The sequence below is a fragment of the Pyricularia pennisetigena genome (genome assembly GCF_004337985.1).
Source record: "Pyricularia pennisetigena strain Br36 chromosome 4 map unlocalized Pyricularia_pennisetigena_Br36_Scf_11, whole genome shotgun sequence".
Taxonomy (NCBI): Eukaryota; Fungi; Ascomycota; class Sordariomycetes; order Magnaporthales; family Pyriculariaceae; genus Pyricularia; species Pyricularia pennisetigena.
In genome coordinates, this window is record NW_021940923.1 from 446,147 (window position 1) to 471,766 (window position 25,620).

The 25,620-nt window shown below is 51.1% G+C and overlaps 9 protein-coding genes across 9 annotated transcripts; 5 read left to right on the forward strand and 4 right to left on the reverse strand.

Moving 5' to 3' along the window:
* Positions 1-1,516: 1,516 nt before the first annotated feature.
* PpBr36_10737 (uncharacterized protein) lies at positions 1,517-3,169 on the forward strand (the record flags this gene model as incomplete). The annotated part of the gene is made up of 1 exon (XM_029897845.1): positions 1,517-3,169. The coding sequence occupies one exon, from the start codon at positions 1,517-1,519 to the stop codon at positions 3,167-3,169; it is 1,653 nt and encodes a 550-aa protein (XP_029743777.1).
* Positions 3,170-5,210: 2,041 nt separating this feature from the next.
* On the forward strand, positions 5,211-6,686 carry PpBr36_10738 (uncharacterized protein; the record flags this gene model as incomplete). Its single annotated transcript, XM_029897846.1, has 1 exon — positions 5,211-6,686. One exon carries the CDS (start codon positions 5,211-5,213, stop codon positions 6,684-6,686), a length of 1,476 nt encoding a protein of 491 aa, XP_029743780.1.
* Positions 6,687-7,339: 653 nt separating this feature from the next.
* Positions 7,340-10,909, reverse strand: PpBr36_10739 (uncharacterized protein; the record flags this gene model as incomplete). Its single annotated transcript, XM_029897847.1, has 8 exons — positions 7,340-7,366; positions 7,508-7,996; positions 8,077-8,359; positions 8,834-9,089; positions 9,209-9,493; positions 9,572-9,949; positions 10,024-10,116; positions 10,195-10,909. The coding sequence occupies 8 exons, from the start codon at positions 10,907-10,909 to the stop codon at positions 7,340-7,342; spliced, it is 2,526 nt and encodes an 841-aa protein (XP_029743779.1).
* Positions 10,910-11,254: 345 nt separating this feature from the next.
* Positions 11,255-12,423, forward strand: PpBr36_10740 (uncharacterized protein; the record flags this gene model as incomplete). The annotated part of the gene is made up of 4 exons (XM_029897848.1): positions 11,255-11,306; positions 11,360-11,461; positions 11,526-12,259; positions 12,370-12,423. The coding sequence occupies 4 exons, from the start codon at positions 11,255-11,257 to the stop codon at positions 12,421-12,423; spliced, it is 942 nt and encodes a 313-aa protein (XP_029743862.1).
* An 821-nt stretch (positions 12,424-13,244) lies between these two features.
* Positions 13,245-13,831, forward strand: PpBr36_10741 (uncharacterized protein; the record flags this gene model as incomplete). Its single annotated transcript, XM_029897849.1, has 3 exons — positions 13,245-13,463; positions 13,527-13,692; positions 13,758-13,831. 3 exons carry the CDS (start codon positions 13,245-13,247, stop codon positions 13,829-13,831), a joined length of 459 nt encoding a protein of 152 aa, XP_029743863.1.
* A 1,111-nt stretch (positions 13,832-14,942) lies between these two features.
* On the reverse strand, positions 14,943-17,206 carry PpBr36_10742 (uncharacterized protein; the record flags this gene model as incomplete). The annotated part of the gene is made up of 3 exons (XM_029897850.1): positions 14,943-16,018; positions 16,303-16,644; positions 16,750-17,206. The coding sequence occupies 3 exons, from the start codon at positions 17,204-17,206 to the stop codon at positions 14,943-14,945; spliced, it is 1,875 nt and encodes a 624-aa protein (XP_029743864.1).
* A 1,634-nt stretch (positions 17,207-18,840) lies between these two features.
* On the reverse strand, positions 18,841-20,506 carry PpBr36_10743 (uncharacterized protein; the record flags this gene model as incomplete). The annotated part of the gene is made up of 3 exons (XM_029897851.1): positions 18,841-19,961; positions 20,020-20,233; positions 20,336-20,506. 3 exons carry the CDS (start codon positions 20,504-20,506, stop codon positions 18,841-18,843), a joined length of 1,506 nt encoding a protein of 501 aa, XP_029743865.1.
* Positions 20,507-21,373: 867 nt separating this feature from the next.
* On the reverse strand, positions 21,374-22,895 carry PpBr36_10744 (uncharacterized protein; the record flags this gene model as incomplete). Its single annotated transcript, XM_029897852.1, has 2 exons — positions 21,374-22,597; positions 22,680-22,895. 2 exons carry the CDS (start codon positions 22,893-22,895, stop codon positions 21,374-21,376), a joined length of 1,440 nt encoding a protein of 479 aa, XP_029743858.1.
* Positions 22,896-23,494: 599 nt separating this feature from the next.
* On the forward strand, positions 23,495-25,209 carry PpBr36_10745 (uncharacterized protein; the record flags this gene model as incomplete). Its single annotated transcript, XM_029897853.1, has 4 exons — positions 23,495-24,047; positions 24,111-24,229; positions 24,299-25,069; positions 25,147-25,209. 4 exons carry the CDS (start codon positions 23,495-23,497, stop codon positions 25,207-25,209), a joined length of 1,506 nt encoding a protein of 501 aa, XP_029743706.1.
* Positions 25,210-25,620: the final 411 nt, after the last annotated feature.

The following is a 25,620-nucleotide window of genomic DNA, read 5'->3' on the forward strand; positions in this document are numbered from 1 at the left end:
GGAATGCCCGTACAAGCAGGTGGGCATGACGACATTGACGAGCAGTGGATATGGGTGGAAGGGAGCAACTATATACCATGTATTTCCAATTTGGTCTTGAAACGCCGCTGCTTTTACTGCGGTGAAACTATTGATTTTTGTTGGACTTTATTTTTATTTTATTTTATTTTTATTCTTTTCAAAGCAAACAAACAATGTGGCGGAGGTGATGAGAGCCCTGATATCCCAGTTTTCCACAAGATGCTTTAACTGCCCAGCCAGAAGCAATACAAAAAATGAAGCAAACGCCATATGCTGGGATAGGAGGTTTTGTACAAAGTAGCTAAACCAATGTCAAATTTCCATACTGATCCGAGCCATTTTCTTGTTTGTTTGTTTCTTTCGGCGGGACTTTGCACAATGTCATTTTTGTTTGGTCGGGGAGTCTGACCGGTCCAATCTGTTGAGGGCCAAAAGTTCCGCCTGATGATACAGTTTTTGGTCTTAAGGCTGCACATTGAAACTAACTCTTTGGTACCATCTTCCTGACGTTTGCTGACGTTTGCTGATGTTTGCTGACGAGAGGTTGTGGGGTTATGTTCCCATGGCGATGGGTGGGTTTCTTTTTTTTCTCTTCTTTTTCTTTTTTTCTTGTTTTCGGTTGTCTTCATGGCTGGATAAAGCAGCGCTGCTAAACAAAAACAATGGTATAAAGGAAGACGAGAATCAGGTGGACAAAGAAAATATAGGCCATGTCACTAATGGGTTGTGACCTCTTGATTTTTTCCCAGTTCAAGTGTACAAAAGGCGCTATGGCCAGATATTTAACTGCGGTAGTTGTGGCAGCCGTCATTGTGTAATGTGTATCACTGCTCAAACTTGTGTGTGTTCGGAGAAATAAAGAAGCGCAGCCCAGAGTTGGAATCTTTCGGCTCTGTTAGCATTTCAATTCCTGTTTATACACTTGTATCCCCAGGTCTCAAATCGGCGATTTTGGAAATACATTTGTTAGTCGGGCTCCGTTAGCAAAAAGCCTTTAGCTTTCCATTGGCCAATGCACGTTGAAAGTCTATACTCGAGTGATTTATGCGAATGTTCTAGAACAAACCTCCCAGACTTTGTTCAAAGTTTGATAACTCCTAGTATGTTTCTGGGGTGCGTTCTGACGAGGACCTTGCAAGTCTGTTTCGATAGCAGCTTCCGGGCTTTGTAAATTTAGTTTCTAATATGCTTTCAGTTTGTTGTTTTGGCCGGCAATTCGAAAAAGAACAAAAAAATTAGATGATATCTAGGACTGGGGTCCCCCAAAACTTGGAAACCGGCCAGTCCTGTACCAATGTGCAGCCGTCCTTTCCTCATTTTCAAGCCGAGGCTAGTTTAAAAAGAAATGCTTCACCAGCGCTCTACCGCCTTCATCGAGGACTATTCTTTCCACATCGCTGTAGTCGGTATCTTTGTCACTTTTCATCTTCCAAACAATTTGCCCTAAGATCCCCCCAGCTTTGCATTCTTCACAATGAGCCGTTTTCTCGACACCATGTCATCCACACTTCATGATCGCGCTCTTCTGGGCGCGCCGGCAACCGTGGAGCTCAACGATGTGACGGCCCGGGTCAGGGACCTGAACGGCTTCACCTTGGCAATCGCGGGCTCGATGCTTCTCATCTTCATTCTTGACCGTCTCGTGATGCCGTCTCATGATGTGCGCGAGCCCCCCCTGGCCGGCACCAACATTCCGCTCATCGGGCACATTATTGGGTTCGCTCGAAACAGCTTCACGTACTACAACATGCTTCACGAGAAGCTCTGCAAACCCATCTTCACCATCCTCATGCCCGGCCGTCGCATCTACGTCATCACCAAGCCGGAGCTCGTGGTGCAAATAGACAAGAAGCACAAGTACTTCTCTTTCGGACCGGTCGTGCGCGATTTCAGCAGGGACACCTTCGGCCTCGGCAGAGAAGCCACCGAGATACTCGCTCAGAACATGTTTGGCGAGCATGGCAAGTGGGGTCTCTGCGAGGAGATGGTGTCTGGAATGCGCGAGGCCCTGAAGCCCGGTGACGACCTGGACATGATGAACCGCATCATGGCGGAAGAAGTCAGCCGCTCGCTGGACGAGACCAAACCCGATCCCGGCTGCGAGTTTCGAGTCATCAAGCTCGGCGAGTGGATCGCCTACGTCGTGACCCTCGCCACCACCAAATCCGTGTATGGCACCTACAACCCTTTCGTGAGAAAAGACGTGAGGGATGCCTTTTGGATCTTTGAGGACCACATCATTTCGCTGCTCGTCCACCCGTTCCCGCAATACGCCTGCAAAAAGGCCATCAAAGCCCGCGAATTCGTCACGGATGCCCTGGCCCACTACTACATCAACGGCCACCAAAGAGAAGGTTCGGGATTGGCGCGTGCCCGGTTCGACTACTCGGTCAGGAACAACGTCCCCGTGGAAGACATTGCCCGCTTCGAGCTCGGCGGGACCATTGCGATCCTGGTCAACACCCTTCCGTCCTGCTACTGGATGCTCCTTCTTGTTCACTTGTACCCCGAGCTCCTCCGAGAGCTACAGAAAGAAGTGGATGCGGCGTTGCTGATCGACGAGGAGAAAAGGCACATCACCATCGACATCACCTCGGTCAAAAACAACTGCCCCCTGCTTCTCTCGACTTTCAAGGAGAGCCTCCGCTACCGCGGCATGGGCACTGCCCTGCGCATCGTGACCGAGGACGTCGAGCTCGGCGGCTACCTGCTGAAGAAGGGCGGCATGGTGCAGATCCCTCTCCAGGTGATCCACTCAGACAGGGACAACTGGGGCGACGACCCCTTGTCTTTTGACCCCTACCGCTTCCTCAAGGTCCCGGGCAAGAAGGTGCCCGACGACAGCGGCTACCGGAGCTTCGGGGGCGGGAAGCACCTGTGCCCCGGGAGGTTCTTCGCCACCAACGAGATCCTCGCCGTCGTCAGCCTCTTCATCTCCCGCTACGTGATGCGGCCCAAGGGCGGCGGCGACTGGATCCTCCCCACCACCAAAAACAGCAATGCCGCCAGGCAGATACTGCAGCCCGACTTTGACATGGAGGTCGAGGTGAGAAACAGGCCCGGTTTCGAAAAATACACCTGGAAGGTTGAGCTTCACAAATCCGACAAGGTCGTCAGTGTGCTTACCGGGGATACAAAGGGCGCTTAGGGCGGCCACTCCTGAAATGGCTCCTGGCTTATTCTACTACGGTGTGATTCTTAGTGTAACAAGGGGAAATTGCCTACTGTGAGTCTGTGGCAATCAAGTGCAAATGCACAGACTGAGTGCTACTTGCGGGTTTGAGCTTTGCGCACTCCCTGTCAAACAAGGGATTTATTAAATCGAGATGACGTTTGAAAATGGAATTGTATCATCTCGTATAGTAGTTACTGGCGAATTTGTATCAGTTATTTGGATCGAAACCATCAATACTAGCAGTGTTTCAAAAATTCCGGCATGCAATCAAAATAGCGGCTTTGGGCTAAAAATGTTATTTCAAGTAATTATAATCTCTTTTGACCTACGGCATAAGCCCATTTTTCGCAAGGCCAGCAATGAACCCGAGGCATTTGTTTCAAGGTATTCATAGTTGGGTTAGACTTAGGGCGGCTAATACATATCAATTAAACACATGGGAATACAACTAGTATAGGTTGTATGAAAACTAAACTTCAGTTCTGGTGACGTATTCGAGGCAATTGAGTAACACAAAATTCTTGCCGACGGTTAAAAAATCAAGTAAAAAACGGTTAATTAATCACCATCGCAGGGATTCTCGCCGGGGCTACAAAGTCACATGCGGCATTCAGACAGAGCAGTCAGTCGTTTTTTCTCAACTGATTCCTGGCGGCAACTAATAAGCAAACATGCAAGCATCTGTGCCGTGTGAAATTGACAAGACAAAGTTATTCTTGAAAAGCTTATCGGCTTAAAAGTTTTCTCTAAATTTAAGTTTCGGCCCCGTAACAAAGAAACACCCGTTCGAACCCCTCGCCTTCTAGACCTTTTCCAACAGGAACAGGGTTACGGGAATCCCAACTTTACAGGGGCTTGGACATGTATTAGACTAATGATGTATAGGGTACTGGAGAAACGATTTTCACGGTGAGGCTTTTTCAAAGGTACTTTTCCAGTAATCATTTCATGTTGCATTGCGCTCGCCTTAGTTCCATACCCCACTCTTCGCCATGCTTTTCCACCCTTTACACCGTTTGTACCTTGCCACCCTTATACCCTTCCAGAATCGCATGTTTTGCACCGTTTGCACCGTTTGCACCTTTTGCGCCCCCCAATTCGACAGCTAAAAATAGAATCGTCTTCCACAAGTATCTCTCTGTTAGGGAGCTCCTTGTTGATACCGGTAGTTGACACTTGAAAGGAGCTTTTGATTTGACACCTTATGTGACGCATGTAAAGCCTGCCAAAAGGCGTCCATGGGCCCGGGGCTGGGCCGGGCTATTCTCATTTTCGGGCTTTGGCAGGCTTCAGATGGATGTGCACCATTGCAATGCACGTAACTGGATCGGCTAAATGACATATAGACAAAATGTCTACACCTATGCACTTTTCCTCGGCGATCATGAGTGGAAGACAACCACCGAGCCTGAAATGGAACTGAATCATGCAGCCTATGGGTGCATGTTAAATCCGATTGGTCAGTTGTTCAAAGGCCTTTTTGACACTGTGGTAAACCAAAGCGTTGGTACAAGCAGGGGTAAATTGACGTTTGTTTGTTGAGCTTATCCAAATGTACAATACAATGGAGGGAGAAGAAAACCAAAACCAATGCATGTCACCTCTGGCTCGCTTTTTTTTTTTTTTTGAATTTAATAGTGCCTGGTTTTGATTTCTCTCTCCCGCAACCAGGAACATTGTTTTCAACTAGATCTTTGTGATGAATCAGAGGCTCTGATTCAGAGCAAACCTTGATATAGTAGTGATGGGCTGAACTAAGATGAGCTCGTTCGAAAAGGGCTAATTGTTTATCGGCATTTCCCTTGCCTGTCTCAACATGCTGCCATCTTTTCGTTTGTTCCGTCAAGCTCTGGAACAACGGGTCAATTGATACCAAGGTTCTAGAATATCTTTGAATTGATAACCGCGCTGCTGTATGCTCGAGAGATCCCATACTCACCCGCACGGGGCGCTGTTTTGCTCTTGCATCGCCTGCGCCGCCATCTTCACAAGTCATCAGAAAACAAAGACAGAAATGTTTACACCAAAGCCACAGCTGAGCCTGGGCACGTCGCTGGACGGTCCTCATCCCCCAGTGGTCAACATCCCCGCCGAGGTTCGTCGCTCGTACAAAGTCAAGGATGCCTACAGCAAAGCCCTGGACGAACATGGCCCCGTCATCATGGTGCCCAGGCACGGGCGCAACGAATACGTCATCGATCACCGGTACGCCAACGTGGTCCTGACAGACACCAAGCAGTTCACCTTTGAGAAGGCGGTCTTTGACCTGCTTCATTTTGGCTTCCTTGCCATAGCCGACAATGGCGCCTTTGTTCACGACATAGACCAGATCGTGGAGGGGAATGTGCAAACTCGAATGAACGCCATCATCGCAAAGATCTTCCCCGTTTTTCGGCAGTACTTTGACCGCATGGAGGACGAGGTGCCCAAGCCGGGCGAGACCAAGGAATACACCACCTTCAACGACATGTTCGCCCGGATGCAGCTCGCCGTCGCACACGCAATGGTCGTCATGGTCATCGGCGAGGAGCACGCCGGTCCGGAAATGGCCGGCCACTTTGCGGCCGTCGCCGTTGCCATGGCCCGCATGACGGGAATGGACGAGAGCACGGACGAATGGTCCTGGTTTCCCAAGCTTTGGGTCATGTTCAACGGACTCTCTGCCATCTGCCTCACCATCGTCCCTCGACTCTTCTTCACGGTCGCGCCTCTGCTGTGGAAGACCCGCCGAGAACACCTCGCCAGCGGCCTGGCCTCCCGCCACGGCACGTACGTGCCGCTCTTTGACCTCCTCCTGGTGAAACACTACCACGAGAAGCGGGGGCTGTGGGCTCTCCTGGGCTTCTTTCGATGTCTCATCATCGTCACCGGTCTCATCTTCGCCTCGATCCACCAGACCGTCGTCGGCGGCCTGTGGCAGCTCGTCAAGCTGACGGAAAAGCAAGACGAGTACCTCGCGGCCATCCGCGCCGAGTTCGAGGCCGTCAACCCGCAGGGCGAGGAGTTGACGGTTCCCAAGCTGAGCCGGCTGCGGCTGCTCGACTCGTTCATACGCGAGGTGTTCAGAACCAAGGGCGACTGCTGGGGGCCCGTGAGGGAGACCACGCAACCGGTGCGCGTGGGCCCCTACGTGATCCCCAAGGGGGCCATGTGCATCGTCTTGATCGGCCGGGCACATCAGCACCCGGACAACTACGGACCCGACGGCAACAAGTTTGACGGACGCCAGTGGGCGGAGAAGGCCAAGCCCGCCGGTCAGACGTCGTACGACTATCTCCCCTTTGGCCACGGCCGCTGGGCCTGCCCGGGTCGACACCTCGCCATCCACGAGATCAAGATCATGCTTTATTTTCTCTTTTCGAAGTTTGACATCAAACTCCGCGCCAACACCTACCGCGTCAGGAACACCATCAACACCACTACAGTCCCCCCCGAAGCAACCTTCCTTGTAAGACGGAGGATGAACACCGAGTACAACAGTACAGTGTGAAGCTTACGGTCGGTGGGAGAAGCAATACACTGTGACCGCCTTTTCAGAGGCTGAATTTATGCCCCCGCTGGTTCTGCTGCTTTAGGCGCGTGTATAGGACAGAATGTAACAGTTGGCACGGATTGATCCTACACAAAGGCGGCTGTTTGTCATTTGCTACGTTGGGTGGCAGCCGAAGAAAGATTACGGATGAAATCTGTGGGAGCTTTGCTTGAAATTCCATATAGTTGCACCGCGAATGGGATTCGGAAGGTCTGTTTTGTTGTTATGTTTATGCAAGGGGACTGTTGTGCCGCACAACTCTTTTCGCGTGCTGCAAGCCCCTAACATATCAGAGGCTGATCGATGGCTTTAGATGTATTTTTGAGAAAAACAGTTTATGGGGAATGGACAAAAAAAAAAAAGGAAAATGGATGATGATCACATTGCCCGAAAGAACCCAGTGACCTGAGCCACAGTACAGGGACGCAAACTATTTTTCTTGTCCGGACTATGCGATCATTGGTGGGAAGATTAGATGAAAAATACGACTACAATGACGGGAACAGGCGATCCGCACAACTAGCATTTCTTCGGAACAACCATTTTAAATTGGAACAAAAATCAGTATGATTTTGAAAATCAAAACTGACCAGTTTTCCCTCAAGGAAAGTTCAGACGGCAATGTGTGTCCAAATCAACTAGTCCAGTCAGAGGAGCTTGTTATATCTAGAGAGCAAGCCGGGGCAGACTCAACCCAGCCGAGAAAGTGGCTTATGATTCAACCTGTCAAGACAGCTCCCCCTCCGGCTGAGAACACCCTGATGCGGCCTCGCGCCAACAGCAACCGACACGTTCGCATCGCCGCCATGCCACGACAGCTCGCGGGTGCGACGGCCGTCGGTGGGCGTGCGGCGCATCGAGCGGAACAGGGCGGCAAAGGTCTTGCTGCCGAGGCGGTCGTAACATGCAGCGGCCTCGTCCACCGACTCCTGGGTGGGACCCCCCTCGCGAGCGCTGTAGACGGAGACGCCGTGCGACACGTTCTTGACGCCCGTGGTCGTGGCGTCGTAGCTCACAAAGTAAGGTGCCCCCTGCGCGTGGAAGTCGTATCCCCATCCCGTCCAAGCCGTGTCGTCGTGCGCCTCGAGGGCGGGGATCGTGTAGTTCCACGCGTGCGTCTCCCCCGCCAGCGGTACGTCGAATCCCTGCGTCTCGATCACGGTGTCGTTGCTCCCCAGCTGAAACGAGTTGAGGTCGGCGATGACCATCGCCCTGATGTCGGAGACCTGGTGGCCGCCAACTGTGCTTTGTACCGGGTACCATTCGTTCTGTTGGTTTGCGCCATTTGGTCAATTTTCTGGTACATACCGCCATGATCCTGGTCCATATTTATTTATCATTTTTTTACCTGCATGTTGGACCAGCCCCAGTACTCTTCTATACTCGTCCACGCGAGAGCCCATTTTCCATAACCAAAGCCGAAGGGTGGCTGAGCCCAGGGCCTCTCCACCGAGGCTTCATCAAGATATGTCGCGTTGACTGCCCGAGGGGGTAAGCGAAAAGTGATGCACGGGTCGTCGAAAAGATCTCTTGGCGAGGGGACCGAGACGCTTACTGCCAGCACTCGAGCCACTGCAGGCAGGACAGGATGGAGCGGGCCGAACTTGACCATGGTAAAGGGAGAGGATGGGCTGGAACATGAAGAGGCAAATGTGCAAAAGGTTGAAGGACAAGATAGCAAAAAGCGCAGCGGGGTAACTCCTTTCGTATAAACCCCGATGCTCAGTTACTACAGACTCGGGAGGGTGGGGCTCTGGGATTTACCATTTACAGAGCGGATGCCTACAGGGCGACAATGGGTAATTAGTGGTTTTGAGCCTGGGCAAACCATGAATTGAAGAGAAAAATATGTTTATACTGTAACAAGTTAACAACAGTCTCAAAGCATCAATCTCTTACCAAAGTAGAATGAAAACAAGCAGAAAAAAAAAAAAAAAAAACAAACATTTTACTTTTAGCCAAATTCAAGGTTTTCGAGAAGGACCGCCGCAGTTCAAAAGACTGAAGCAGCCAGCCAAGGTCGGGACAGAAATGATTCAGGTCCAGACTCCAGAGGTGCCTAGATTGGCGTCACCTCAGCGCTAGTCAAGCCTCGCCCGGCTTACAAAGTTGCACCCCCCTCGTCTTCAATATCCGACAGATTCACGTCTTCATCCAGGTCAAGATTGATCTCCTCCCTTCTTCTCCTGATCCTGAGCTTAACCGTGGGGCTGGTCATGTGTGCCGTCTCATTGTCAAAGAACTTTGGCATCGTGTCGGTTTCGTCCAATTCCCAGTCGTACTTGAGGAGCATGTGGGCCAAGGCGACTTTGAGTTCGCTGCTGGCAAGGAACCGCCCCGGACAAGCGTGCTTCCCATGCCCTTTTGGTGAATCAAAAAGAAAAAAAAAAAAAAAAAAAAAGAAAAAAAAACCCCTCGTTAGCAAGCATGGAACGAACCCTCTGCGTTTTGATAATCCTGCCAAAATATGTGGCACTTACCAAAGGCAAACATCTCGTTGGACGTGGAAACATATTGATTTGCGTTGTTGGAGCTCTTGTCACGAAGTCGCAGAAACCGTCGCGGGTCGAACTCGTGCGGCTTTTCGTAGATTTCTGGGTCTCGGAGTACCGACTCCACCATAATGATGGCACCCTTTGGGAGGCGGGTTCCGTCCGCAAGGGTAATGTTCTGCATCACCTTCCGGTTCAGGGTTACTGGATGACAGGTCAGCGGGTAGCTAGCACCAAGTCTCGGCCTGTCCCGCACAAGCCATCTTACCATCGCTGGGCTGTCAGTGGGAGGTTGCTAGTGGTCAGCATTCTGAGCAGGACTATACAACCACCCGCAATCTAATGGTCTACCCACGGGTTGAAATCGCTGGGACTCCTTCAAGAAGCTATCCATGAGCTTCATGTTGTAAAGCGCCTGCTTGCTCCAACCGCCCTCGCCAATAACTTGGATCACTTCCTCCCGCAGTTCTTTTTTGATTTCCGGATAGCTGGCGACGTTCAAGAGAACCACGGTGAGCGCCTCGGTCGTGGCATGGATGGAAGAAACGGTGAGGGAGAGCTGAGCGGCCACGTAATCGACCTTTTGCCCATTGGCCACTTCGACCATCCACCCAATCGCATCGGAAACCCGCGGTGGCTTTTTGCCCTCAGACAAAAGCTGCTCGGCTCGTCGTCTTCTCCTTTCAACCTCGGTGCTGATGATCCTGCTGGCGTCGGTGTAGTGACGTTCTAAAGGAAAGGAGAAATGTTTCAGTCCATGAACATCTTTGAGCCCCCAAGCCGAAAAAATTAAAGTCACCTACGGATGGCAACGTTGTGTGGCATGAACCTGTGCATGATGCGTCGCAGGAAGAAAGGCTGAGCTCTCAGGTCCCGAGCCGCCAAGAAGGAGTGAACTGGAGGGTTGAAAAACCGTTAGTGAAAAGTTCCCCCAGAGACTACAGCAGCCACAGGACCGTGAAAGCGTCACCAACCAGTGTGGCTTTTGGCGATTTCAAGCCACTGCCTATCGCGGCAGATCGGTTTCCCCAGGAACACCCGCGAGGAAAGACGTGCTATGAGGTCGAGGTTGTGTTGCTTGAAGGCGACCGAGCGCCAGTTCGGATCGTCTCCGTATATCTCATGCAGAGCATCAGTCGCCTCGTCCACAAGGTGTAGCGCAACGAGTCCCATGCTTGGCGTCAGCTTCAAGCGCAGTGTCTGAGGAATCAAGAAGGGGTTGTCCAAACTGGCCTTGAAGCCGTCGAACCCAGGGTAGTGGGCAAAAAAGTCTTTGCGGAACGCTTCATTGAAGTCCAGCTCTGGACGGTTTCGGATTTCATCGGCGTACTTGTGAGGCAGCACGATCTTGGGTCCGGTGCTGGTTATTATCTGGAAAGGGCCCGAGAACGTCTCGAGACCAGTGGCGATAGTCCTGCTGGCAGATTCCATGTAGCTCTCTTTCGGCTTGCGGCCTTTGCCAGGCAGCACAGCCACTGGAAATCCAGGCCAGGGCCATTCCGTGTATATTCGCTCATAGACGCAGTACCCAATGATGAGTAAGCTTCCAACCAACACGACAACCGACAGCAGAAAGAGATTGCTAAAGGCCATGTTGGTCTTGATTAAATTCGATGTAGTGAGAGAGAAGATTGAATTTACGTCCTTGAACATAATGTAAGCAGATAGGTGGAAATCATCGGCAGTCATTGATTGTGGAGAGTTAAGGAGGATTCAAAGCCGAGTTAGGAAGCAGAATTGATCCTGTTGTTTATTAAGCTGTCTTACCGCGGGCCCCAGTCATATCTACACTGATGCCATGTTTGGCTTTGATTTACAGTATTTTACTGTAGCAGCCGCCCAGGCCCAGGTAAAAAGAGGGGCTAAAAGGTTGCGCGTCATTTGTGGTACTACATATCAGATGATACCCCTGCTCTTTCAGTTTTTAAATTGAATCCCGTCGCTCCAACCCATCGTCTGCAGCCAGTTGCTAGTAGCTACTTGCTAGTGAGGTCCGTCTCGGCAGAGCTTTCTTTCCTAACCGCAACCGAGACCATGACGGATACTGCCTCATATAAATTCAACCACACGATGCTAAGGGTTAAGAGTGTGTCTATCCCCTATCTGATTTTTGCCTCCTCACCTCTGACGCGAATGCAGACCCTAGAGCAAGCATTAATTTCTATAGCCATCTCGGAATGAGCCTGTTATCAGAGTACAAGATTCCGGATCACAAACTGGAGCTGTACTTTGTTGCCGGCGGTAATCCCTTCCAATCCTCCCCGCACCGGTTACCGAAAAACTAACATAACCATGAGTTCTCAAGACTCGCCCATATCCCCGGTTCACGGAAAGCACCAGAGTGACCGTGAGGGCGTGTTGGAGCTAAGCTACAGCTATGGAATCCAAAACACGACTGGGGGCGATCAAGACCCCAAAGGTCTAAGCCCCGTCTGCATATCGGTGGATAACGTCCAGGCTGCCTGCAAGGGCCTATGCGATGCTGGCTATAGGATACTGAGCAACCTTGAGGACGGCAGCGCTCATGTTCTCGACCCCGATGGGAATTGGATCAAGCTCATTGGTCGAAACTCGATGCGTCACTCCGACGACATGGCTGCCACGGCTTGCAAAAGCTGCAAGGTTCATCACACCACGATTGGTGTCAGGGACAAAAAGGTATCCCGGCAATTCTATGAGCAGGTCTTTGGCATGACGTGCCGGCAGACACAGCACAGTACCATGGTCGGTTACGATAGCTACCTTCTCGGGTGCGGGCAACCAGGTACCACTGGGCCGAGTATCGAGGACCCCCAACCGCATGTGGAATGCGAGGGGCTTCTAGAGCTCATTGACACTCACAGCAAGGGCACAGAGAAGGAGGATGGCATGAAACACCACAGCCGCAACCGTGAGCAGCGTAATCCTGGTCACGTTTGCATTTCAGTGGATGATATTCACCTGGCCTGCGAGCGACTCGAAGGACTCGGCGTACAATGGCAAAAGCGCCTTATGGACGGGCCGTTTCGGGTCGCCTTCATTTATGACCCGGATGGAAACGTGAGTATTCTGCTTATTCGCATGGCAAACTCAAGGGAAACAGTTCCTCCTTGGGCTTTTGTTCCCCATTTTCGATCATCAAAACGCTTACAAGCCTTCAATCCATACAGCTGATTGAAATTATTCAGAACGAAAGGTACAAGCCTGTCAAGCACGAGGCTTGATGTTATTACCGTCGATCACTCTGAGATTAAGCTCCTAAAATGTAAATGGAGTAGGCATGAGATCACATGGTTTTTCGGGCCAAGTCGGCCTGCAATCTAGTGAAGAGAAAATAGAGGTTTTCCGCACTAGTTAACCGACGGTTATCTTGAGTAATTAGAAAATAAACTCGACCGGGATGAAATATGTACACCATGTATTAAAATTGAGGTGAGGGTTTCCTGCGCTCCCAAACCCTGTTCCTGAAGCCTTCATCTCGTCTCACCCAAGAAGATAGGGCGCCGTCGTCCCATAATAGTATATGAAAGTTGTCAAGTAGCAGGAACGGTTGAAGCAGGGATGTGGAGATATGCAAAGGGTGCAAAGGGTATGAATGGCGTGGAGGGTGAGGAGGGTGTACCAAGTAGAAGAGAGAAGTAACTTAACTGACTCATAAGTCCCTGATAGCAGCTTAATAAAAGCAGGAGCTAAATAAAAAGCAATACGTCAACATGCAAATGCAAAGTTTATTGACACCCCCGAGACTTTGACGAGATTAACTTAAAAAGAAGACATTGCTTGGCAAACCAAAACTAAAATACGAGTCAGAAAAGATCGGTCTGACCTTGGCAGGGGCAATCGTTTACCACTGCACCATGGCATGTCTTGATGCTCTCGTATGTTCCAGGGCCGTTTGAAATTACTGTAAGTTAGGGTTCTCACAAAAGCCATGTGCATCCTTCTATCCCACAAAAAAGTAAATATCTCCAGGTTAGCTTGCAGTGAAGCCAAGCAACATACAGCCATTCTCAAGTAGAGCCCACTGCTTGTCGTGTTTTTAACAATGCCCTCCAAGTTGACCTCAACATTGGTTACCGAATCAGCGGTAATCAATGCCCCAATATCAGAAATCTGGCCCCTGATTCAACTGAAAAACTTCCAGAACTTCTTCATCGGCATCAGCAAGACCGAGATTCTGCCCTCCGATGATATTCAGCCAGAAATAATCAGATGGACATTCGACGACGGCACAGTACTAGACGTCAAGGAGGAGGAGTACTCGGTAAGTTCTGTGCTGCGCGCCGGATAACAGCTGCGGGTACTCATGCTACTACCTACACATCAGAACCTGAAAAACTGCATGTCTTTCCACATCGTCCAGTGCCGACCATGGGGACTCCCCTACACCAACGTCCTCAGTACTATTCGCTTGTACCCTATCACCAGCAGGGCCGCCGAGGGAGGGACGTTCGTGCAGTGGAGCGGTCAGTACACGGCCGACGCCGACGAGGGTGGGTATCACACAGACGTGAAATGGAACACAAGAGGCGTGAATGCTAAATCTTGGATGTTTTAGAGGCAGTAAATGATGGGCGTGTTAAACGTCGTGAAGCCCTGGGATTTCTTGCTGACGCTGTGGAAAAGCATTAAAGATATGTTGGCAAGGTAATCACCAATTTAGAAGAGTGAGAGAAAGCTGTGAGCTGACCAAATACAAATATGAGCATACTTGGACATGATTTCTTGGTTTAGTTCTATTTCCCACACATTAACCCCGTTTTTATCAATGTCAGAATAGGTAGCAGAGATCCCAACAAACATGTAGCACACTAGGGCAGTCACGCCGCAAAAACCAGCCAAGACTAGAATTCATGTTGCCGTACCCAATTGCTTGCTTCAAGCTCCCACCAAGCAGTGGTCCGACAGCAAGGCCGACTGAATATGCAATGTTCAACAGAGAGTAAATCTGCGCATACGGGCCATAGCCTCCGTAGAATGCTGGGTTTGCCTGGCGACAATAAGGCATTCTAAAACCCTCCATGGGGGCCCGCGTCAGCCCAAATTGGTGGGGCGGGCGACCCGCGGGTGGGGTGAATTATTTATGGGGGGCCCGGCCCGGCCCAAAACTGAACGCGGGTTTTTGTCAATCCGCGGGCCCCCGTGCGAAAAACGTAAAAGTAAATATTTTACGAGCTAATATTTATATTTCTATTGATTAAAATAAAATAAGAAAATTGAACAGGATAGTTATACTATAAAATATAAAATACATTTATTCAATTTCACTTTATAATAAAAAAAAATCAATTTTTTATTATTTTTTCACATTCGCTTTAATACAAAACCCACGGGTTACTCAATTCGGGTTGAGCCCACCAACCCGCGGGCCGCCATCAACCCGCTAACAAAAACCCGTGGGCCATCAAGGTCCCCCGCCAACAACCCATGGGCTGGTGGGCCGGGTCGGGTTGAACCTGTTTTCGGGTTTTGGCAGGCCTTAAAATAATCTGAAATGCGGATTGAGAAGGACGGGCGGAATGTAATTCTGCATCGGAGAGCAATAAACACAAACCCATAGGTTTAAGATGATCTAAGATTTGTTCCGCAAAAGTATATCCCGAGTCAGATCTTCCCCAATCTTGGTCTTTTGGAAACTATTGATTTAAACTCCGGCCTCTGATCTCATTCAAACCCCGAAGGATTGCAATCTTGACCTGGCAATAAACAGTAGGTGCATACACCTTGTTCAGGTGTTAAAGCCTCAAGGGTGGTTTGGACCACTCTTTCGGTGCTCGTCTCGGTTCGCCAGAAACTCTCTGGTCCCCTTCCTCAGTGCGTCCACTGTGTCGTCCCTGGGCACGTACCCCAGTCTCTCCCGTGCTTTGGTATCGTTGTACGTCCAAGTGTTGCACATGATTCGCAGCATGTGCACGGTCAGCGGCGGAGTGATCCCCAAGGGCCACGTGATCATCTCGCAAGCCGCCACCAGGGTCTTGGCTGCCCAGTCGGGCACCGTGATGGACGGCGGGGACGGTTTCCAGCCGGCCTCGACCCAGACGACGCGCGCCATGGCCTGGAACGAGATGACGGGCTTCTTTCCTATGATGTAGAACGCCTCGCCGTGCACGTCGTTCCCGGGCCTCATGAGCCCCCTCAGGGCGAGGACGTGCGCCCTGGCTGCGTCGTCGGCCGACACGGTCGTGAGCTTTCCGTACCCGCTCCCGATCTGAACTCCCGTCTGGCCGTCCTCTAACGCCTTGACCATCGACGGCACGAAGGCGTAGTCCCTCTCCCCGACGATGAGGGGCAGGCGGAGGGCCACGGATTGCAGCTCGGGTGAGTCGGCAGCCAGAAGACGGTTTTCCATCTTGGCGCGCTGGACCCAGTATGGGTAGGCTCTGGAGTTCTCTGGCCACATGGGTGCCGTTTCGTCCGCGTCGTAGTGGTTGTAGCCCTGGATGACGGACGAAGATGAGGTGAACACAAGGTACCTGCTCCCGAACCTGCGAGCCGCTGCCAATAGTTTCTCCTGTGCCTCGCCAAAGAACTCCTCAAACTCGGTCTTTGAGGTGACCGTCTCGTCGGTGTGGGGCGGAGAGGCCGAGTTGATTATGGTCTCTGGCCGAACCTCTGCCATGATGGCGGCCACGGCCTCGCCGTCTCGTATGTCGGCCACTCTGTACTCCACGCCCTCGCAGGCGTTGGCGACAGCTGAGCTCCGGCTGATTGAGACTACGCGGTCGCATTCGGGCTGCTGCAGCAGTTCGCGAGCAATAAAGTACCCGAGGCGGCCAGAACCTCCCACGATGAGAACGGGCCCCCACTTCCGGTCCGATTCTGGCTTGGTATGCATGGTCTTCTGGTGACTTGTCTGAGTTCTTCAATATCTTGGAGGCGGGAAGGAGGACGAAGGTGAAGGACAAGATTATTCCGTCTGATTTTATAGGCCCTGATAAATCATAAATGTCACTGAGCAGGAGTGGGGTAATGAAAGTAGCAAAGTTTGCTCTAAAGACCTGGTCTTTTTATACCTATATAGAGAAGCTCCAGCCAATTTTAGTTTTCTTTTTTTTTTTCTTGATCGGTCCGGGTCGTTTATTGTGGCACCAGGGAATTTTTACTACTACGGTAGGGTTGATGTCGGAAAATTTCTATTCTATCCAGTAGCTCGCCTTCAGTGGCCCCCGCCTTTGGCTCCTTGACAATTTGATCTAAGATGCCAAGCTCGTGTAAAAGCCCCCAAACTTCGTTGGAGCCTATGGATAGCATCACGTATGCATCCTTCTCCATCGGAACCGTGGGTATGAAAGCTTGGATTGCAGTGGAGAGCCGCGCCCCTTTATCCTTCTCTTGCTGGTATTTCCGTGAAGCTTCTACTCCCTGACGCAGCAGATGCGGCAGCAACGCGGGGAATTGCGGTTGCGCTCCGGTCAAGACAACATATTGATTCTTGGGCGACTGGACTGCAGAGTAGATTTCCATGTCAAATTAGCTGCTATCGTCCGAGGCTCAGAAAGTATGAATGGATAATGCAGGGGGTCGAGACAGATAGTGACGATGCCACATACCATCCGTGTTCGGTGTGATGGAACGCGAGCCCGAAGCGTGGTCTCTGGAGACGGCCAAAAGCAAATCTTGGACGGCGCGGGACGTTTTGTGGACTTCAGCTAGCAGTTTTAGTTCGTCCCTTATGATGCCGAGCAGCGGTTCCATCTCTGCCGCAAAGTCCGGAGCTCGCCTGACCAGCGCGGCAAAGGTACGGCTGCTCATGTTCCGTCCCCCCGACCACTGGCGCATAGGAAACGCCGTGGTCCACCATATCAGAGTCACTGGGTCGAGGGTGCGAAGCCTTGCTATCCTCTCGCGTGTGCTCGCGAGCTTGCTGCGCATCGACATGGACGTCGGCGACCGGCTGTCCTCGACCAGTATCAGCTCCAGGTTGTGTGCAAAGTGCGGCGGCGCGTAGCCCCTCTGCAGGGTTTGTTTGATCCGCGCTTGGCCGCCGTCTAAAAAGTGCTTCAGCATGGCCGCTTCCGTAACACTGTGAAAAGGTATTTTGGAGGCCTTGTGAGTACCATGTACTACAAATCTTGGATGCTACCCAGGAAAGGAGTTAAGATACCCTGGAAAGGAGCTTGAAATACGACTTCTTGGCATCGCGGAGCCATACCATTGAAAAGACAAGACGTCAAGTTATCATGCATTCAGCAGGGCTATTGTTGCTTCGTTAAACTTATCTGTACCATCACAATCCCACCAAACTGTTCGCTACCCTGGGTCACGGCGCTTGGGAAAAAATGGCCTCTTCTAGAAAGCGCGGTTCAAGGCCCCGAGATCAGACCAACCAAAGTTTCTCGGCCATTTGCAAACCGTAAAAGGTGACGAACCAAACCGTGACAGGGTTGGTAACATGAACCTGGTACAAGGGTGCCCGGCAACAAGCATCAACCAAAAAAGATATAGGCTGATCCAGAGGACAGGCCTACCTCGACAGTGGACTCAAGGCTAAATTATCCAGGACTTCGGTCGAGGTGTAACGCCGGTACGTGTAGTGTTCAGTGATGGTTCAAGGTTCAAGAGATATGACGTAGGTTACATTGACAGCGTGAGTCCCAGTGCCCCTATAAAGCAGATCGGTTAACAAGTTACGATCTGTTCGTATGGACTAGTAAGAACTTGATGTCCTTCAGCTATCCACCGAACCAAAAAAAGAAATCAAGACCTAACCCATCCCAGTATGAGAGGAAAAGCATGTCTAAATATTCGGAAACTGTTGGGGGTCGGCGAAATTTAAGTTTGCGACATTTGCTTACATGTGCTTATTTTTTTGACCATAGACCATCAGTCTAGCCAATCGAATGAGTTGCACGGTGAGGATAAACTTTGGAAACTCCTGCGTCAAAAGATCTGGCACTTGAACTGATCGAAAAGAAGCGGTAACTGTACATACGCAGCGAGTTCTTTGCCGAGGCCCAAACAGCCGTAGCCTATGCCACCAGACGGCTTTTTACCCAATAGGGAAATCAAAGTGCGACTTTAACAAATCGTAGCCATTGACAAGGTTCCACTGCACTTGCTAGCGTCGAAACAAAGCTAAAGCGACATAATTACTGGAATCCGGCCCATTTGTACCGAACTACATAGGGTACAGTAACTGCAGCTCAATGGTAAAGTATTGAGGCTGTCCTTGATTGGCGGATCCCGTGTTTAATAGACTTTCTGGGTCCGAGGAGTTGGGGCATCGAAGATACAGATTGACTTCGCAAAGGGGTGCAAGAGGTAATTTTGAAAAGTTTGATGCCAAGAATCCTCCTATAGACTTTTGGGCCATTTGTGGTCATGTCGCACCAGCACGCGCTTCCAATTTTGAGCCTTCTGAGCGCTCACTGGCGGCCTTGCTGATTGCCACAGGCATGGTAGGTGGAGGGAGAAGATGTACACTTCTGTTGATTGCAAAGGCCTTGGCTAAGTTATGACTACGTTAATTGACTATGAAGGTGTCAATTTCATCAGAACCTCAGGAAACCCCGACATGGTTGGGAAATTTGGCGATTTCCCTAGCTTCCAAGGTCTGAGAATGTGAAAACGATTGACGGCCATGACAAAAACGGCCCTACAAAATTCCTATGCACATTGCTGCCCATACCAGCCCATTCGGGTTAAATTTGCCTCGCCAGTGCCTCCAAATCCACCTCGGGCTTCCTCGACCTCACCCATATTCTCGCATTCGTGTTGACCATTGCATATGTCCCATGGAACCAAGGGTTTGCATCTTTCGGGTCTGCTATCCTGAGATCGTACTTGAGTATCAAGTGCAACATGGCAATCTTCAAGACGCTGGCGGCAAGGAAACGCCCAGGACAGGCCAGCTTCCCGTGGGAAAAGCCCATGTGGTCTGGACTGGTCGAGACAAAGGCCCATCGGTTGGCGTACTTGGGGTTGTTCTTGCGCTCCAGGAAGCGGTAAGGATCGAAAAGCTCGGGCTCCGGGTAGTTGCCTTCTTGCCACATCTGGTGTGCCGAGATTGCCAGGTGCTCGCCCTTCCGGATCGTGACGTCCGGGCCGAGCTGAACATCTTCCATGGCGCGACGATGCATGCTGGCCAGTCCCTCGGGCTTGAGCCGCTGCGCTTCCTTGAGGAAGCTGTCCATGAAGCTCAGGCTGTTCATGTTGGTGACGGCCTTTTCCAGACCGTCTCTCTGTAAAACCTCGATGGCTTCTTTTCGAAGCGGCTCGAGATGTTGTCGGTTGGCGCAGAGATAGAGAACGGACTGACATAGCTGGTTGCTCGTGGTCTGCATCGAGACTTGGTTGAGCCCCATCTGAATCCAGATCTCGGGATAGTTGAAACCGTCGGCAGCCTGGCGGAACCATTCGATCGAGTCATCCGGCAGGTCCGGCTTCCGCCCGTTCTTTCTGGCAACCTCGAGCTCCACGTGGCGCTCCTGTATCACGGGGCCCAGAATCGAAGCGATGACCTTCTGGTATCTCCGCACCTTGCGGTTGAGGGGCGAAACCCTATCCACCAACGGCCTCAACAAAGGATGAAAGGATCTCGTCACCGCCATCGCCATGAACATGTTTTCGACGAATGCAGTTGTGACGTCGATCCACTGCTGGTTGTGGGCAAAGCTTTCTCCCAGGAAAACCAAGGTTGTCATGTGGGCGACCCATCCCCGGGCTTCATTGATAAAGTTAACCTCTTGCCAGTCTTGCTGGTAACCGAAGCTTTTATCCAAGCATGCAGATAGCTCAAGGGACATGCCCTTGATGAATTTGGCTGATGCGAGCCCTCGTCAGCTCAGCCCGAGCGAGTGGGCAAGGTGAAACCAACTTACGCAGGCGGCGGTTTATGCCATTCTGAATGGCCTTGCTGAACATACCCGGCGGCATCGGGCGGCAGGTTCGGAAGGTGTCGAAATCCGACAAGAATTCCTCCCGGACATATTCGAGGAAGCTCAGCTTTCTCTCGGCGTTAACGGCATCGATCAACTCTGGAGGCAGGATAATCAACGGCTTGGAGAGGGTGATGACTTTAAAAGGCCCCGAGAACTATTTGATCAGACCGTCAGCACCGGTTCACCGCCACACTCAGGAATGGATTGTGTTTGCCTTTCGGGATCCTTCAACCAGCAACTGGCGAGCATTATGCACAAACTCTCTTCTAGCAGCAGCATAAGTCAAGGCGCCTTTTTGGTAGTTGACGATTGGGTAGTTGCTGGTCCTGCGAAAGGCATGACCAAGAGACTCGGCATTGTATGCCAGCAACATGGTGAAAATCACCACAAGAGGACCCCACGTCCAAAGTATATCAATCAACTGCATGTTGGGCTCTTGATACCTGAAGGTGGCAATATCGAGAATGTAGAATAACAAGTCAAGTCTGGTAAACGTCGTGCATAGTTCTAGCCACGTAGCCCGAGGGAAGCGGAGGGTGGTCGAGCTGGCAGGGCAGCAAAAGATCTAGATGATAACCCGGGTGAAAATCGAATTTCCATACTTGCGCAGAAGTTGCTACTCGGCCAGCTCGGCGATGGAGAAGGCTCTTCAAGACGGAACCCTTGCTCTGGTACCAACACCTGTATGCGCATGGTCGCTCTCTGAAGCCTAACTCATGTGCCGCAAACAGAACACAAACTTAAACTCTGACGCTTCTAGAACCGTCGTTTAGAACTAGCAACTACCCACGTACAAGAGTAGGCTATAGATTAGAGTTTTACGTCGCTTTACGGACAAGTTCGTTTTTTTTTTTTTTTTTTTTTTTTTCTTTGCTTGTAAGAGATGCCTCGCCTCCCCGGTATGAGGTGTTTTTCCCGAGCATGAATAATACCATTAAGCTTACGTTATACGTCTGAAATGCAGTAGTATTCTAGACGACTTCCCAAGCTTTGCAGCATTCGTCTCATCTCATTACCCCAAAAAGGCCCGCGATTCTGGACCCAGGCTGAGTTTTGATCCCCACATGATTGTCTGATCTTGGAACTCTCAGCGATGACGAGGCCTTTTCAAAATATAATGCAAGAGATGAGACGAGCCGGCTCCGAAGCTTGTGATTGCTCTGACATCACTGCTACTACCCACAATAACTCTATACAAGCCGATGCTTGTGACGGATAAACAAAGTCGAGCTATAGACTTATTAGACCATAGTACACTTTCCAAAGTTTCTAACCCGCAAAGGCGATGTATAACTCAAATAATTGGATTGTAAAACCGAAAGCGGTTAGCGGGATCATATCGAGCCTTGAGGTCACGCAGCTTGGCAAGGCGCCACGGCTGGTGCCCATAGCAGTCTTCCTTTCTCTCGTGCCCGTTGGCGTAGTTGACATATGCGGAAGGCGTGCGTTGCGGCTGGCCAGCGTTCCACTGATGGCGAACCTCGTTCGCCCACTCCCACATCTCCGCTGCCAGGCTCGAATCTTCAAGGGTGCCCTGGAACTGCATCAAATGCCGGTCACCGCGGAACGGGTAGGCCGAGGATGCGGGGTCCATCTTCTCCACGCCCTCGGTCGCGTAGCCCTCGTGTATGATGATGGTCTTGGCGGTGAGCTTTGGGTTTTTCGCCACTCGCCTCTTGAAGCCGTCCCAGATCTGACGTTCCGCCGTCAGGTTGTAGGTCCGAAGACCGGCGGTGGTTATTATCCGCTCGGCTCCGGTGCAGAGCGAGGGCTGGTCGGCAAGCTGCGGGTAGATGGATTCTCTCGAGTCGACGGCGACGGCCTCGATGGAGTCGAATGGGGCCAGCAGCCGTTTTGCCTTCTCGGCGCTGCCGCGGTACTCGAAGAGCCAAAGGATGACGGGCTCCTCCTTTGTGATGTGTGGCATCATGAGGAAGGTTCCCGTGTTTACCGCCATGGCGACCGGGGTTGTGCCGTTGCCGTGAAGGTTGTTCAGGGCGTCGAAAACAGCATCCAGCTTGTCGCCGCGCCAGGTGTAAGCTCTATGATACCACATCTCCGGTCCGCGGGGATAAATCTTTACTTGGACTCTCGTCACAATGCCAAAGTTGTGGCCGGCCCCTTTCATCGCCCAGTAGAGGTCACTGTGCTTTGTTTTGTTGACGCGGATCGTGGTTCCGTTGGCAGTGACGAGGTCAAACTGCAAGATATTGTCGCTCACCAGGCCGTAAAGACCCTCAAGTCGCCCATGGCCGCCTCCAAGTGCCAGGCCCATGTACCCAACACAACCGATGGTGCCTGTTGGAGTCACATAACCATGGTCCCAGAGATGGTTGATGACGCTCCCACCCGTCGATCCACCCTGTACCCATGCGGTCTTGCCACTTGGGTCAATGCTTATATTTCTAAGCCTCGTCAGGTTGATCTGTATGCCCTTGAAAGACCCGAGAGTTGTTGACGATCCGTGACCGCCACTGTACGCCAAGAAGTCGATGCCATTTTCGTTGCAATATTTAACCTAGAGTGCATTTGACCAAGTTTTGTTTCAGGTTTTCAACATCGTGGTACGCCTACAATGGAGCTCGGGGAAATCTTCATACGATTTTTGGAACATCGTCTTCTTGACCTGGTTCCACGATCAACTCAATGTTGGGTGCCTGATAAGTATCCCACCTATCTGACGCTTCCTTGAACTCGGTTGTATTGGGCCCAATGACTTTGATGGTATTAGATAGCCAGCCGTCGAGTCCGTTAACTATGCCGAAACAAATACCGCCCCCAATCAAAGATGTGGTTGCTATGTTTTGGAACTTCATCTCCGAGATTGATAGCGGTGTCGAGGAGACCAACAATAAGCTTTGTACAAGGAAAATATTGTTTCGTGGATATGAACATTCGGTGGTTGCATTAACCTTTCAAGCGTTGGCACAGTATATGGGTGCTGCTTGTTTATAACGCTATCTCTGTCAGGTGAAACCCTAGTTGACGTTGCTTACCAGGATGTAACACTACTCAGGCACAAAGCTTGTTAAAATCTTACTTGATCACTTTGTGCACACCTACCGGACGATCATGCGCGAAAACGGCAACTGACGAAAAAAAAAGCTTAGAATTCCGAAACTAACGTTGGTCTGATGAGTAAAATCATATCTTCCAAAGTGATGCATGTAATGCATGAGGAGGACGGAGCTAGCAAAGTCTGCCACTGCAGTGCCAAAGGCATCAGGGTAATCATTCAAATGAGGTCTAGACTTTTGCAGTTGTAGTAAACTTGGAGAGAAACCAAGCATATCAAAGTCTGGCAGTTACCCAAGCTCAAGCACCCTTTGTCCCTCAGTCATTTCTAGCCCTACTGTAGTTTCGTTATTCTCAATCCACAAAACAAAAAAAAAAAAAAAAAAAAAAAAAATCAACCATGGTTTTTGCACTCGAGAGCCTCAGCCGCGCCCAGGTCCTTGGACTAGCGGCAGCCCTCTGTCTGCTTGGCTACATTGTTGCAACTGAGCTCAGGTATCGCCACCTCTGGGGCTTCCCCGGCCCCATCCTCGCGAGATACACAAATGCCTATCGTGCATATCTGGCCTGGAAATACGCCAAACGCCCCGGCGGCATCGCCTACCACGAGTACCTTCACAACAAGTACGGCACCACGGTGCGCGTGGGGCCCAACATAGTCTACACTGACGACCCCGGTGCCATTCCGCTGGTGTTGGGATTCAAAGACCGACTGATGAAGACGGATCACGTCAATGCGCTGCAGGTGCCCGGTCAGCCAGCAAACATCGGGGGCATTCGGGACGAAAAAGAACACAACCGAAATCGAAGCGCAATCGAGGTCGTCTACTCGCTGTCCAGCCTGAAGGGATATGAGCCGCTGGTGGACGAGACGATCGTAGAGTTGACGAGGGTGTTTGAAGCCAAGGCCCGGGCAGGAGAGGTCGTAAACATTTCTGAATGGTGCCATTACTGTGAGACTCGGCGAGTGAATGAACAACCAAGTGTGATTACGACGCTGACGATGGCTTGTCTAGATGCCTACGACTCCATCACAAATGTCACCTACGGAGAGCCGAGCGGGTTCATCCGCAACGGAAAGGACATGTTCGACCTGATTTCCAGCCAGCTTAAACACATAGCCTATGTCCGGGTGGTGAGTTTTGAAGCCTGTTGTTGGGACGTCTGTAAGCCTGAGAAATTAACTCGACCATATCCCTCCCAGGCAACCCAGTGGCCTTTTCTGGATTATGTCTTACGCACCAACCCCATCGCATTGGCCCTGAACAAGCAGAAAAAGAGCAGAGCGAGCGCGTTTTTCCAATACTCGGCCGAGCGAGTCAACGCCGAGATGGCCAACGAGAAAAGAGCGGCCGTGACCCGGAACACAATGCTGCATCACCTCCTAGACGCCAAGGCCAAGCACCCAGACGTCCTGGACGACGTCAAGGTGCAGATGTTCTGTACCGTCAACCTCCTGGCCGGGACCCTCAGCCCGTCGTTCGCCGTCGACTTCATCATGAGATGGCTGGCGCAGCACCCAGAGAACCAGGAGCGCCTCTACCGCGAGATCAAGGAGCACTCGACCGCCTACCCGGTGCCCCTGGATGACACCTTCAAGATGCCGTACCTGCAAGGTCTCGTGCGCGAGGGGTATCGGCTCAGCTACGCCAGCGACATCGGCATGGAGAGGGTGGCCGGACCAAAGGGCATCCCGCTGCGCGACGGGCGGATGCTCTCGCCTGGCTACGGCATCGGCCTGAGCCACCCAGCCATCCAAAAAGACGAGACCGTCTTTGGCGACCAGCCGCAGATCTGCCGACCGGATCGTTGGATGCAAGGCCCCGGCGAGTCTCTGGCCGATTTCAAGGCACGCAAGGGATACATGGACAGGACGGACTTGACCTTTAGCAAGGGCAGTCGAAACTGCATTGGCAAGGGCTACACGCAGATGGAGGTGGCCAAGGTGGTGGCCTCTGTCGCGGTCAAGTTTCAGGTTCGTGCAACCGAGCAGCATAACGAAGAAATATGAGAAAAAAACAAACTAACTTTACTTGAAACCCCCTCCCCCAGCTCCACCTTGTCGGCGAAGCACACATTCGCAATGTGCGTGTTCGTCTCGTCATGCGAGAATAGCAGCGAGATGTTACGTGGAAGGAAGTTGAACAAGGCTTGCTGAAAACCCGCCATGGGTACCGCACGTCTTGTTGGGGCCAAGCGGCCCTCAATTTCCAAGAAGCTGTTGCGTATTAAAGTACGCTTGCTTGGATTGTGGCTGTTGTGAACAAAAGCCGTTGCTGTAACGGTAAAAAGCAATTTTCCAAAAGTTTTTTTTTTTTTTTTCAAGTTTTTAAATTTCGTGAATTTGAATAGAAAACTTACTGCGGAACCCACGGGGCGACGGGATTCTTTTCTTCTTTTTTTTTTCTCCCTCTTTTATCTTTTTATCTTTAACGAGCTATGTTGGTTTTCGGAACTTAATTTGCTTAAATACTTAGGATTCACCCACAATCGTTATTGAAAATTTTAACCTTAAATCCGCCCATG